The sequence below is a fragment of the Myzus persicae genome, unplaced genomic scaffold, assembly GCF_001856785.1.
Source record: "Myzus persicae strain clone G006 unplaced genomic scaffold, MPER_G0061.0, whole genome shotgun sequence".
In the NCBI taxonomy this organism is placed as follows: Eukaryota; Metazoa; Arthropoda; class Insecta; order Hemiptera; family Aphididae; genus Myzus; species Myzus persicae.
Genome location: NW_019104087.1, coordinates 44,795 through 60,785, shown reverse-complemented (window position 1 = coordinate 60,785; position 15,991 = coordinate 44,795). Strand labels below are relative to the sequence as shown.

The 15,991-nt window shown below is 32.6% G+C and overlaps 1 protein-coding gene and 2 pseudogenes across 1 annotated transcript; 2 read left to right on the top strand and 1 right to left on the bottom strand.

The window, feature by feature from the left end:
- The first annotated feature begins 1,401 nt into the window (after positions 1 to 1,401).
- LOC111038538 lies at positions 1,402 to 2,527 on the top strand (annotated as a pseudogene).
- A 6,750-nt stretch (positions 2,528 to 9,277) lies between these two features.
- Positions 9,278 to 11,628, top strand: LOC111038537 (putative nuclease HARBI1). The gene is given in 8 exon segments (XM_022321670.1): positions 9,278 to 9,392; positions 9,566 to 9,810; positions 9,914 to 9,971; positions 9,974 to 10,109; positions 10,420 to 10,564; positions 10,935 to 11,079; positions 11,152 to 11,299; positions 11,373 to 11,628. Coding segments are annotated over 8 exon segments (1,248 nt in total).
- Positions 11,629 to 12,337: 709 nt separating this feature from the next.
- Positions 12,338 to 13,748, bottom strand: LOC111038528 (annotated as a pseudogene).
- Between the last annotated feature and the right edge of the window lie 2,243 nt (positions 13,749 to 15,991).

Below are 15,991 nucleotides of genomic sequence, written 5' to 3'. Positions count from 1 at the left end.
TTAAAATGTTTTTTTTTACACCAGATTGAATGTATTGGACATCACTAATATTAAAATTATTGTTGTTGTAAAGACTTAAAATAAATTTTACAGTTGATTCATATAACAGTTTAGTTGAGTTTTCAAAATTAAAATTATCTGTGAGTTTATCCTGAAAAGGGTCTTCTAAGTCTAAACTTGGGTCATAACTCAGTTTAATTTTTTTTGATACTTCTGCATCAACATTATTAGTAGTGGGTATATTTTGAAAAACGTGATCACTAATTATGTGTTTTTTATTAACATGCCTTTTAAATGAAGATAAGCAGTTAAACGACTGCGAGCAAGCATTTTCCAAGCACGTATAAGCACTGTCCGATTTCAATAAGTGAATAATTTTAAAGTGGACCACCAAAGCTTGCAAATCACCAACGTTAACATTACACAAATAACAAATCATTTTCTTACCACGAGCTTTCGGCGTATTAAGTCCGGCGAAATCGTTTGTCGTACAAATTAAACAATTAAAAACACAATTTGCTGCAAAAACCTAATAACGACGCGAAGAGTAACACTGTAACTTGCAAGGCGCAATCGTACAATGCGAGTAGGTAACGCAGACAATGAGCCGTTGGCGGTTATTTAGAGTTTACAAGACAATATTGTGAATTGTATTAGAATTATCATAAAATCAAAATTATATCTCGTCAATTTTATTATATTATTGTCATATTGACAAGATATATTATCATTCTGTGTCTCTTTGTACCGACAATGTTTCTTATCATATTAATAATACTTAATATTATTTTAACAAGACACATTGTTTATAATACAAGAAAATATTCCTCGCAACAAGATACTCATTGTTGACCCTTAACAATATTATATTGTTGTTATTACCACCAATATTTTTTTCAGTGATGACAACAACTAAAAAGTATACTCACTCCAAATATTATATCCCAAACGCCCCCAATACCCCATCCATCATCTATAATTCCAACCGAAATGAGAAGCAACATAATCCAATGGAACATCAATGGGTTCTTCAACAAATTCGAAGAACTCCAACTCATAATAAAGGACCACGATCCCACAGTCATATGCCTTCAAGAAACCAATTTCACCGACAAATCCTACACAGCATTACGGAATTATACAAGTTACACTCAACACAGAACCAACGGTCTAAGAGCTAGTGGTGGTGTCGCAATATATGTCAAAACATTCCTTCCCAGCAAACAAATAAACATAAATACACATCTTGAGGCTATTGGAATCTCAGTACATCTTACAAAAAACATAGAACCTTAGAAAACTTCATACAACTAAAAAAACTTCGTGCCCAAGCCAAATTTTTGATAAAAAAAAAGCAAAAAAAACTCATGGAAAGAATTTTCAACAAGCATCAACTCCAAAATGAACTCGCACATGATATGGAACAAAATACATTCACTAAAAGGCCTAAACCGAAATCAAGAAATACACATATCTGACGCACAAGGAAAAACATCATCCCCAGAAGACGTAGCTGAAAAATTCGGTACCTACTTCCAAGCAAACTTTAGCAATGAAATTTACAATCAAGACTTTGTAGATAAAATTAAAATACCATCTGAAAACTCACCAATAATCTCCACAATAAACCCATGTGACAGTGATCAAATTGACCTGAACTCCAGCATAACACTCAATGAAATGGAAACTGCCCTAAAATAATGTCTAAGCAAAAGTCCAGGCCCTGATAGCATACCCTATTGTTTCATCATAAATCTTGGCAAAACAGCAAAAAAATTCCTATTAGATATATACAACAATATATAGCACTTAGGAGATATTCCAAAAGAATGGAAAAAGGGAATAATAATTCCTATTCTCAAACCAGGGAAAAGCAAACATTACATTGATGGATACAGACCCATAAAACTATTGAATACAATGACCAAAGTGATGGAAAAGATCATAAACGCAAGACTTATATGGTTTCTGGAAAAAATGAAATATTATCCAAAGAACAAAGCGGCTTTCGTCACGCCAGATCGACAATGGACAACCTTATAACAATAAAAACAGAAATCGAAAATGCATTTAAACACAAACAAAAACTAGGTATGATCAGTCTTGATATAACCAAGGCCTGTGATTCCGTATGGAGACATAGAATACTAACTTTATTAAGTAAAATTTTAACAAGTGGCAACATGTTCAAATATATAACTAATTAACTAAAAGAAAGACAATTTCAGGTCAAAGTATCCAATATCTTATCCAATACGTTCTTTAAAGAAAACGGTATTCCACAAGGATCCTCTCTGGCAGTTACATTGTTCCTCTTGGCTATTAATGATATCGTTGAAACAGTACAAGCTCCCGTACAAGCCAACCTGTTTGCCGATGACTTCAACATACTATGCATAAGCAATAACCCAAAAACAGTGCAAGAACTGCTCCAAAAAAGTGCGAACAGCTTATCAGGTTGGTAAAAAAAACAGGTTTCTCATTTTCTATCCTCAAATCAAAAAGTATCATTTTTACAAAACGTTGAAAAATAAAACCTCTCAAAATAACACTAGACAACCTTGCAATACCCGACCATGATAAAATAAAAATACTTGGAATCACATTTGACTCCAAATTAAAATGGATACCGCACCTTAAAAATATCCGCGATTCACTATCTCAAAAACTCAATATAATTAAAACAATTTCCCACACAACATGGGGGGGGGGGACAGCTCAACTCTCCTTATGATATATAAAGCTTTAATTAGATCCAAAACAGACTACGGCTCAATATTACTCAACAACGCTAATTCCTCTCACTTAAGTGTGATCCAAACTAAACTTAATACTGCCTTAAGATTATCAATCGGAGGATTTAAATCCAGCCCAATTGAAAGCATTAGAAACATTGCTAACGAAATTCCGCCTAATCTCAGAAGAAAAAAACTTCTCTTATTATATTGTGCCAGAACCAAAAGAAATACAAACAACCCAGCCATCGAAACAACAAAAACATATATACAAGAAGCTGTAAAAGAAAATATAAAAATAAATAATATTCTAGAAAGAAAACCTTATAATCTTCCCCCATGGAACACAATATTCAACGTCAACCTCACACTAACTAGTTACAAAAAAGAAAACACAATGCCTGCCATATACAAAAATATGCTCCAAAATATACTGCAAGATCATCCAAACAGTGTTCAAATCTACACTGACGCCTCTAAAACCAACACTGGAGTCGGGCTCGCAATAATAGTTAAAAATAAAAAAATAACATACAAACTACCTCCCCAAGCCTCAATATTCATAGCAGAAGGGATTGCAATATACAAAGCAGTAAAATATTTCCACACAGAAAACGTAAGCTCCGTAACAAATTGTACGATACTTAGCGACTCACTAAGCAACCTAATAGCAATGTCAAATACAAGTAACCCGCCTGATATCACAAAGCTCATTCAAGAAGAAACCTTCCAGGCCGGTAAAAAAGGGAAAAAAATCCATTTTGTATGGATTCCTGGTCACATTGGCATCCCAGGTAACGAAATAGCTGATCAAGAAGCCCAAAACGCTATCGTCTCCACATCAACCACAAATATAAATTCCATCACATTCGCTGATGCGAAGATCGAAATCAACGTCTATATAAATAATAAATTCCTCTCTCACTGGAGAAAATTAAATACTAAACTCAATCAAATCAAAAATAATATCAACCCATGGAAAAACCCCGGTCTCAACAGAAAAGAAGAAACCTCAATCAATAGACTTCGAATAGGACATACACACCTAACGCACAGCTACCTAATGAACAATGAAGAACCTCCAGAATGCGACACATGCAGAGTCCTTCTAACGGTAAAACACATCATCACCGAATGCCATAAATACAACCACTACCGCGACCAATTCCACATCTCCGATCAAATCTGCCAAGCACTTGGACCAAACCCACAGGACACAAACAATTTAATTCTATTCTTTAAAAAATCCGAATTGTATAAACTAATTTAAAAAATCATGTAACTTATTGTTATTACCATGTAATCTAACACTTTGTACTAATGACCTTGATGTCGATGTATTTAAGATCAATAAAAAAAAAAAAAAAAAACAATAAAACAAACAAATTAAGATATTATAAGTGTAATATAAGTACATCACTTTAACCATTGAAGTATCATGTAAATAATTTTAGTGATGATTATAATAAATAAAAACCAGTATCAAAACTTTATTTAGATAGGCTCGAGTAACAAAAACTCTTAATATCTAATGTCATTCCTCAAAATTCAAATCTTATATGTAATAGAGTATATTATATTTGTCATTTGGTGTACAATATTATATTTGTTCTTTAATTAATCCTACAGGCTACAATAGACCAAACATTATGACAAAGTACTTAGGTACCTATCTGAAATGTAACTTAAACTTAATTTTGTTCAAAAAATTACTTTTATTCAAATAAAATTACGATATCATAATATTAATATTAACCATCCAACACTACCTTAAATAATTAATTATGATAGATTGGAGCAGCATTGCATTTTTCCAAATAGGTTCTCCTTGAGGCTCAGGCACATTCCTACATCACTCACTATTGTTCCTTTTTGACTAGAATTTAATAAAACACTAAATTAATTAATATTACAAAGTACAAACAGATACATATTACTACAAAGCTTACTTGATGTGTTATGAATTATGAAGATTTGAATGTTTGATTATTGTAGGTAGTAAGTAATTTTTCATCAATGGACTTGCTTCTTCATTAGGTAATTCATTATTGAAAAATATTATACCTATAATAATAGGTGTTTGAGACTGGAGTCATTGGGGTACCCTCCTTCCATTTTGCACGAGGCAGCTACCTCATAATCAGCAATTCACGATTCGACTAAATACATTATAGGGATTTTAACACTACACAAAACTTACATGATTTGAGTTATGATGGTTTGTTGATGTGATTGTTGTAGCTTGAAGATATCATAAGTTTAACTTGGTTCTCGCAATAGTTTGAATTTTTTGTCGAATATATTTTACCTACAAGTAATTACACTGTAATTTAAAATAAAATACTACATAATACACAAGCAGGTTAGTAAAAACTATGTACGACTTACGAAAATCACATGAAAGGCGAACTGTTTGGATTTGTAATTTGTATACTGCACAAGGACAGGTAGTGAACATATTAATTAATTATATAAAACCTACTTAAAATAATAAAAAATAGTTAAAAGTGATTAATACATTTTAATAAATCTTATAAATTCAATAAAAACTTCAAATATTAACATACAGTAATATTATTGACATAAAATAGGAACATAACCTCAATATTGTTAGCATTTGAAACGGTAACCATATAAAACCTAAACCGTGGTTATAGTTATTAAATGATCCATTATCATAATTTATAATCTATGATTTTTGATAAATCGTGTTTTATATGGTTTTTTGAAGCTATCCATTTAACCACTGAAAAATTCGTTACGCCGATCATTCAAATAGAATCTCCATAAAAATCTATCGATTAACTCTAGATTTCACCATTTCAAGTTCTCCTATGTGGGATGAACCTCGTCCACAAACAGACCACTACAATGGTTCTGAATAGAATACATTCCTAATATAATATACATCTGTCATTTACTAATTTACTATACCTATAATATTGTCCATCGTTAGTAAATTTAAATTTTGAATGCAAGTCATATTATAGTATTATAACAAAATACATTTAATTATAATCATATTTAAGACCTATGTATAATTAATTTTGATAATTCAAATTCAAATTTCATCAATTATTCAAACAATTGTTCATGTTTAACACTCTTAAATAGATTTATTATCGATATGATTACATGAATAGGTAACTACTTCTAAGAAATCTACTAGCATAGAATGTTCTATGCTACTGACATAATTACCAAATGTTGAAATGTGAACAAACTTATGTAAATATGTAATAGTTTTTAAGGTTTAATAAATCATTTATAAGTTGTACTTTGTAGATGACGTTCACATAAGATAATATTATACTTTCAAGTTACCAAACGTTTTGGTTTAGGCCCGGTCCTTCTAAAACGCACTCCAGGAGTCGGGGGGTCATCGACCCCCCAACCCCATGGTTTATTTTGAAAACGTTTAGTTTTTGTACGGCGTTTCTTAAACTCGAGATTCTTATAGTTTGGAGGTTGGTGATCAATTTCGGCGTCATGTGTCGAGACCGTAGGAGCAGTTTTTCCCTGTCTTTTGGGGATTCAAAAATTCAAAATTTGCGTTTTTTGGTGTTTTTCAGCACATACACTTAGATTTTGGGCGTAGAGAGCCGTTTTGTAGTCGGATGTGAAGAGGACTTTTTGCCGTATCGATGGATATTGAAATCGAGGTTGTCCAATTTTTAGTTAGGGTGTTATGATGTTTCGTGTGATTTTAGTACTTAAAAAAATAGATAGTAAAGTGTATTTTGGATTTTGGGTTTTCGTTCGATCACTACTAAACTCGAGATCCTAGTCTTTTGGCATACGAGAATTTAAAAAGGGTTTATGGTCAAAGTACGTACAATCATTATTTTGCCCATAATCGGAGTAGCAAAAAGTTGATAAACGCATTATGTGATTTTTCGTATAACCAGACATCTCCTTGTGGTATACGTCTGTTTAACCTATTGAGTAACATAGGCGCACATAGGGTGTGAATTTAGGGGGGGGGCTGGAATAATTTATGGTACACAGACCCGTGGAGGGCTTTGCCCCCCACACCCCCCTAATACAATAATAACAAGATTTAATTTCCTGTTTGATAACGCAAATTTTTGCAATATAATTTCCCCATCTATTTTATTGGTAAGATCTCTCTCAATGCTAAGCGTAGATAGCTTAGTAAATTTTTCTTGGCCCATACTAGTGCGTAACCAGTTTTTCAATCTACGCATAGCCGAGAGGAGCGTTCACACGTTGGAGAAGAAATTGGAATTGTCATTTTCACTTGAACTAGTTTATAGACATTTGGAAACGAACTTTTATGACATTGATTTTTCAAGTCTTCAAATACAAAGTTGGCTGGTACACTATTCTTTAAGACCAACATTTCGGCTGATAAACTAGTTGTTGATATATTCAAAATATCCTGATATACACAAACAGATTTATATACTAATAATATTTTGAAAGATATGACCATGTAATAAATATTTTAAATAGTTAGTTATTTTTTATCAAATATACCTTATAATTGTTAATAAAACACACTTTTATGTTCATCCTAGTTAAAAAAGTTGTCCACAGATTCGGCCAGCTCTAAGCTTTCTTCCGAAAAACGTTTTTCTAAATTTATAATTATTGCATCGACTGTCTAGCTAACCGTGAACAGTAGATAATAATAAGAATATAAAGTAAGATTAGATAAATGTTAATATAATTTCCTATTATATTATGATTGCTGTTTATTGTTTAATGTTTAGACGAAAAATACGGGCAATCATACAATACTGTGAATTCGTGAACTATATTAATATTGTCTATTTAAATAGATAATAATAATTATAATGGAAAAAAAATGTCCAACTCAACAAACCATAATAATTTACAAATTATTAGTGGATTACTGAAATTAATTTTACAGGAAACTTAGGGTGCTAATTTTAAACCTGGGGGTGCTAAGCACCCCCAAGCACCCCCCTATGTGCGCCTATGTTGAGTAATAAACATTTTGAACTTTATTTCATATTTACTAGCTCCTTCAATATTGGGCGTATCGACTTGAAACCGTCGAGGTTCAACGCAGTGGCACCTCAAGATCAAATTTCTGTTCCCAAAAAAGTCGCGTCTCGATTATAAGTTTGATAAATTGGCAAAACAAAATTGCCCGCCAATTTTATTTTTGAAAAAATTGAATTTTGAACTAAAGTATTTTAAATAGATTATAAAATAGCTCAAAGGTTATTATTATTCAAATTAGGTACCTATAAAAATATTCAGAAGTCATAGAAATTCTTTGGAAATTATAGGAAATCAATGGAAATCACTGGAAATCTTGAGAAATCATTTGAAATCCGCAATCTGGTGTACAACATTTTGTATAGTGGTTTACCCTCCGGAGTTAACCATGATCTGCTGAGCGTAAAATTTGCTATGTTGTACACGTGTATGACTGAGACAACATAATATGCTTGTACCACGTCCTCTTAAGGTGAAATATTGATAAGGTACCAACCGGATAACAAACATAACAAGTACAACTTACTGATCCTACTAAAAAACAAAACAATCATATAAATTAATTTACAAAATTGAAATAAAATTATAAAATATATTTACTTGTGGATATGGTCCGATTATGCCTTGTACGTATCCATCTTTGCGGTGTCCAGCCCTTCTCTAAAATCCTGCGAGGTCTTCATCTCTGCTGAGTTGTTGCACATGACCTGCTAAGACAGCGGTAGTGTTCTCTCGTTCCCTTCTTGATGCTCCATCTCTAATCTGAAATGTAATGAAGTTTATTCGTTGAAAAAACAACATATCTGATAGCTGCCCAATAACCTACTCTTTTGATCTGCCAAACAACGTCTCTTTAAGCGTAGATGATGTCTTCCAAAAATTATCCGAACTACATTGTAACAAATCTGTCGGTCCAGATGGCCTACCTGGTGTATTTCTTTTCAAGCTAAAATCCGTTATATCTTATCCCCTGTGGATCCTTCTTAGGCGATCACTTGATGAAGGCATCTTTCCACACATTCTTAAACTGGGATCAATTACGCCAATTCTGAAGTCCGGATGCCCAACTGGTGTCTCCAACTAAAGGCCCATCTCAATTTTATCGCATATTGCCAAAATGTTTAAGTCATTGGTCCAAAAGGATATTCTTAGATCTTTCAATAATATTATTATGGAAGAGCAACATGGTTTCCGTCCTGGGGGTCTATTCTCGAATGTAACGTAAGAAAAGTGAACGACCAAAGCGTACGTAAACCACCATTTTTACGTAGTATATTAAAAAACCGTATTCTTGAATTTTTATCGTACATACGTATACGTAATTATTCGTAGTTCTCTTACGGTTACTTATCCACCATACGAATAGAGTGTTCTTACGTTTTATTATCATTATCTATCTGATTTTATTGTTTTAATCAAAACGTATTTACACCTACCAAACAATAAACGTTAATTAAAAGTTTAAAAGTTTAAATTTGAATCATTTTTTCAATTCAATTATTTATTCGTTATTTATTTACCTACTTGTAGTGTAAACCCAAATTTAAACGATGGCTTTTCAAGAATTTGAACAAATGTTAATGTTACAGCAATTAGAATTTGTAGAGTTAGATGCAGTAGATAATCATCCTCGTCGATTTTACCAAGTTCAAAATGTTTTTGAAGGTTCGTTCAATATATTATGTCCTTTTTACAAAAATTATAATTAATTTTAAAGAATATTTAAAATTTATTTCATATTGAATATGGTACCTATTGACTATATTCATTAAATAAATTATATATATATTACGGCAGTAAAATAAATATAATATTTTAGCGGCTAGATTTTTGACCTTATTTCCCGGGAAAAGTTAAGAATTTAAATAAAATCAGCACTGTAACTACGGTTGTTTGGGACCCCAAACACAGCCTTTATTTAATCGTTAATTATTATTGCCCTTATTTAATTTTAGAACTATCTGATAAACAGTTTATTAAAAAATTCCGCCTAAGTTAAGGGTTGGTTGGTGAACTCATTGAAGTATTAACGCCTTATATGTCTGAACCAACAAGAAAATCGTCAATTTCAATAGAAAGAAAGGTATAATTTAATAAGTAATTTTTCTACGTTTAAAGTAGGTGTAGGTATAGTACCTAATAAAAATTGTCAATCAATTTGATGTACAATTTTAAATTATTAATAGGTTTTGACAGCATTGCGATTTTTTGCAAGTGGATCTTATCAACTTGATATAGGAGATAACAGTCTTTAGGCTTAAGCCAAGCTTCTGTGAGTCGATGCATAGCTGAGGTCACTGATGCAATGAATATATCTGATGTTGTCAAGCGTTATATCCATTTTCCAGATAGTTTTGAAAAACTTAATACTATCAGAAGAGGGTGAATATTATACTTACCTAAATTATTTAAATATCAAGGTTTAAGGCATTAGGTATTGGCATGGGGGGGGGGGTCTACATAAAAACTTTATTGTTTTAATACCTATATAGGCTATAACTGTAATTAAATAATCTCAAAAAAAAAAAATCAATTTAAATGATTTAATACTTAAATATGGGTACCAGGTACCTAATATAATATCGGTCTTCACTCATACGACATACCTTATGTCCTATATCCATAATAACTGAATATCAATTACCTATACAGTTATACTAAAAATGTAAAACTGTTTAATAATAATATTTAGATTTTAAGAAAAAACTGGTGTACTGGGAGTTATAGGTTGCATAGATTGCACCCATATAGCAATTTTTCTACCTAATTCTAATGGACTATATCCGGAACATATTTACGTTAACAGGAAAGGATATCACAGTATAAACACTCAACTAGTAAGTAATAAAAATAGGCACTAAAGTAACCTTATAATTAATACAGTAATAAATTTAGTTTAAATCATAAACAAATAACAATAAATATAAGTTATGTAAAGCTTGAATCTTATTAAAATAAAACAGATACCTTTATTTTTGTACATTCAAAAATAACTTTTTGTATACATGGGAAATTCATAAAATTATTATTTGTATGTTGTAACTGAAATAATTACACAAAACACTATTTTTTATTAACTAGATTTATTAATTGACGTGTAAAGTGTAATACTTACCTACTACTTACCTAATACTTACCTGGTAGTTAATACTTTCTTGAATACTATATACTATTACTTTAACATTTCATTAAATTATACAATTCAAGGTTTGTGATTCAGATGCTAGAATTTTAAACGTAAATGCTAATTTTCCTGGTAGTACTCATGACTCCTATATATGGCGTCAAAGTCGTGTATCAACGTACATGGAAAATTTACATAGTAATGGTCATTCATCATATTTTCTCTTAGGTATAAATTACCAATCTTCTCTGTAATTGGTATAAGATACATTTTATATATTCAGTAAAATATCTTCTGTAGGTGATTCAGGATATCCACTAAGATCTTGGCTTTTAACGCCACTAAGTGACCCAGCGCCAGATTCTCCTGATGCTGGTTATAATAATTGGCATACAAGTACAAGGTCAACAATTGAAAGATGTAATGGTATTCTGAAAATGCGCTTTAGGTACATATTCTCTTTAGGCTAAATAAATAATATATAAATAATTCAAACATTTATTTTATTAAATTATAATTAGATGTTTACTGAAGCATAGAGTTTTGCACTACCACCCAGAGAGAGCATCAAAAATTATTATAGCTTGTACCATTCTCCATAACATGTGCATTAATGAAAATATACCTGTTCCAATAAATGAACCTGATGATCCTGCAAATGTCGACTTTGGAATGTATGATGCACAAATTAATCCTGACCCTGAAGTAGGCCAACATTTAACAATTGGTCGTCGTATGCAACAACTGGTCATACGTTCATATTTTACAAGACATTAAAATAAAATCTAATATTAATAAAAATCTATTAAAAATGTCATTATTTTTTGTTATATTATGTATTAATACATTTTATAACAAGCATGCAGTGTCTAATACTGTTAAAAACAAGTAAGCCCCTTTACCCCTTAGTTAGTAATAAACAATGTTTCTTCAAATTTGTGTTTGGTATTCTAATTATTTGTTTTTATACATATTATATTATTATTAGTATTATAAAATATAATTTATTAATATATTATTAACATTTAACCAGTGTTGGGTAAATTACTTTAGAAAACTATTAAAATTATGTTACTTTTACATTCAAAAGACAAAAAATAAGGCATTATAAATGAAGTTACTTTTTTAAAAATGAATTTTAAAATCAGTCCATAATGACTAATAATATATAGTAGGTATATTATTATTTGTATTACCCAACACTGTATTTAACATATAATAATATATAATTTGAACTGTTAATTCAAAAATAGTTAAAATCATCATTAAACTATCTTAAATATTCTTTTCAAGCATACAATTTAGACATTCAAAGCATACCAACCCTAAAAACATATAAACTCAATATTTTTATACTCAAGCACCCAATAATAATTAACATTAGATAAAAACCAAAAAGTCAAGGTAAGAAGATTTTAATAAAAAAAACATATAAAGCATAAAAGTTAAGCAAAGAAGAGAAGAAGAAAACAAATAAACAATTTTAAATAAGCGCTTAACAAGCAGTTAAATTTTATATCTACTTTCCAGACTTTGAGCAATACTCGTTAAAGCTTCAGCTTTTTTTTCCTCAGCTGCAGCAATTCTTTCCAGCAATATTAATTTTCTTTCATAATAATTGGCCTTAATTTTTGTTTCTTTTTGGCTTATAGCAGCAAATGATTTTGTGGCAGCAACAGTATTCTGCAAGTTGTTGATTTTTGATTTGTTTTTACCGCTATATACATTTCTATGAACAAATTAATTTAATTAATTAGAAAATACGTATACGTTTAATATTTAATATACATTTTTAAGTATGTAAGAACATTTTATTCCAAATATTAGAACTATACAAACCTAATTGATGGTTGTGATACGGTTGGGCAATTTGTTATAGGGTCATTAGCACAATTATCATCAACCACTTTATTTATATCTTTTACACTTGATAAAAGATCTTCAAGTCCTTGAGTCAAGCAACTGAGATAAAATAAATAATTTTAAAAATTACACTTATACGACATACATTTATATATTTTTAAATATAACAAACCCATCATTCCACATATTATCATCTGAGACATCATCTATCATAGCAGGCATATCATTGACCAATTCTATATTTGACTCATTTAAGCTTTGTGTTGATCTTTTGTACATTATAAAATTGAATAGTTAATATTAAAATAATTAATAATATACAATTTAATCTAATAATTAAATAAATGTTATTTGTTACCAAATAATTTAATATTGTTTGTTCTTTTAAAACACCTATGGAAATTTAGCATTTTGTCTCAACAAGAATCTAACTAAATTACAATTTACTATAATACACAAGATTAGTATTTAACTTAACATTAGCAACTACATTAGTACATTATTAGCCTACATAATAAACTTACAAATGTGGTACAAAAAACGAAATATCAGCAGTGCTTTTCTTGCACTGAACTATATCCTTCAACTATTGTCGGACCGATCAGTTCCAATATCTTATTTTCAAATTCACTAAACACTTCTAAATCTACTTCTCCACCACCAATTTTATTCCTTTCTTTTCTGTTACACCCTGCCGTACTCTTAACATTTGTTTTTAAATCACGCCATGTCTGAGTAAGCAAAAAAAAAAAAAAATAATAATAATAAAACTATTAAAAATCATTACACAACTATATAATACAATTACAATATATTATTATACATACCTTTCTCCACTCACTCCAAGATTTATTTGGACCAACTTCAGAGTTTAAAACTTCTGAAATTCTTTCCCATAGCTTTTGTCTTTGTTTTACTGTAGACTTCGAGGTATTTTTTCCAGACACCAGTTCTGGATGTAATACCATGAAGTCTACTAGTAATTTTTTTTGTTTATCTGTAGTATTCGGCTTTCTGTATTTTTTCGTATCCATTGTAGAAAAAAACGAGTAAAACGATCAAATAGTGCAGTAAAATTAAAAAATTTAATAAAAAAATAATAGAAAAACAAGGAACAATTTACGATGAGTTACAGTTTTACTGCTTAGTAAGCGTCATTCAGTAATCATTAATAATTATCAAAGATAAAAAATATTTAGCCAATAATTCATAATTATAGCTATTATCATTATCATTTACCACATTTATTCTAAAATGCTGTGCCATGACTACGCCTGTCGGCTGTGATAACGTACAAAATATTTCAAAAACCCGCCAAAACTTTGATAAGATTGACATTTTTCAGAGTTACCAACTACACTTTTAATGATTTGTACGTTTGATTTATTCGTATACGAATTGGTCGTTTAGATTACTCGTATGCTTTTCAAGAATACGAGATAATGAACGTAGACGAGCAAAGGTTACGAATTGCTCGTATACGAGTAATTACGTATACGTTTACTTGATCTTTTCGAGAATAGACCCAAAAAAAATAAAAAAAATAAAAAAAGAACCTTTTTTTTTTCTGTTTAGAATCGTGAAACGGGAAGGGAAATATGGCTGCCCATTGCTGCCTTCCCGCTCACATCGTTTATTGGGACAAAAACGGATTATTACAATAAATTACTATAAATTTAGTACAATAAATATTTACAAATAAAAAGTGGGGGCCTCTAACCACCCTGCGTTTGGCCGATCAGCCTACAATATGTAATACTTAACTAAGGTTTCTTTACACTCTTGCCATTTGGACGCCTTGTCGCTCTTTCCAGCTCTTCCTTTCTGCTCATAATAGTCTCTACCATTTTATTGAATGACCTGTGCATCCTCTTGGCAGCTTCTTGGACGTTAGTCGGGTCCACGGGGAGATCCTCCAGTTTCGGCCTGCACATCAAGTCCGTGACGTCCTCGGGAAGTGGTTGTCTACTGAGGAGCTGAGACAGTTCGCTTCTCGCTTCGTCCCAGAAGGGACATTGTAAAATTGTGTGCTCTGCATCGTCAATTACTGCCGTTCAGTGGACGTAACCTGAACTCTCTGCTCTCTTCCTTGACCAAATGTATTTTTGGAAGCACCCATGATTTGTCAGTGCATGAGCCATGTGGAAACTAACTTGGCTTGGCCTCTGGTACCACCATCTGGCCAGGTCGGGAATGAGTCGTTTGGTCCAAACGGCTTTTCCAGTGGAAAAGTCACATATCAATTGCCACTGACTGATGGTTTCTCTAGTCGCTTCAGCTATCGGTAAGATATTGCCGGATTTCTTAGACTCGGCCATGATTTTCCTACGTTTGGCCAGGAGGGATGCCGGTGGCATTTTGGCTAGTACCAGGGCGGCCATGTCGGATACGGTCCTGTAGCACCTGGCGATTCTGAGCGCGGCGGTCTTCTGGGCCTTCAACAAAGCTTCATCAGATTTCCGGATTTTCAGTACGCCATCGACCCAAATCGGTGTGCCGTAGAGTAGCCGGCTGAGAACGACGCTTATGAGTAGGCTTCGTTTGGACTGCAAGGGCCTGCCGATGTTAGGCATTAGCCTACCGAGCGCGGCAGCCGCTTCTTTGGCGCCAGCAGCCACCGAGGTGGTGTGTTTGACGAAGGAGAGACGGGTGTCCAGACGCACCCCTAGGTATCTGATGTCCTTCTTCACTGGCACTCGGAAGCCTTGCAGGTAAAAATCGGGTGACCTGTAAGCATACTTGCCCGTCAAGATCACGCACTCGGACTTCTCCGGAGCAAGAGCGAGTCCGTTTGCCGACATCCAATCGGCCACATCGGAGAGGACCGGATTGACGAGTTGCTCAAGGAGCTCGGCGTTGTGGGCGGTCGCGACTATCGCTACATCGTCGGCGAAAGCTAACAGTTTTACGTCTTTATCGACCGGCAGGCGAAGAATGTCGTCGTAGAACACGTTCCACAATGTCGGCCCCAGCACCGACCCCTGTGGGACACCGCACGTTACATCAACACTTGGACCGTCTGTGGAATGGTTTCCACTGGGATACAGCAGTTTCCTATCCTCCATATAGGACCTGAGGATGCATATTAGGTATTCAGGGATGGAGGCTTTTTGTAGCGCTTCGTCGATTAGTCCCCAGGGTGCAGTGTTGAAAGCGTTCTTGACGTCAATCGCCACCTCCGCACAGAGTTTCCTATTCTGGACGGCGCCCTTGCTCGCAGCGCGTGCCGTCATCAAAAGCTCCTCAATGGCGTCGATGGTCGAGCGGAAACGCCTAA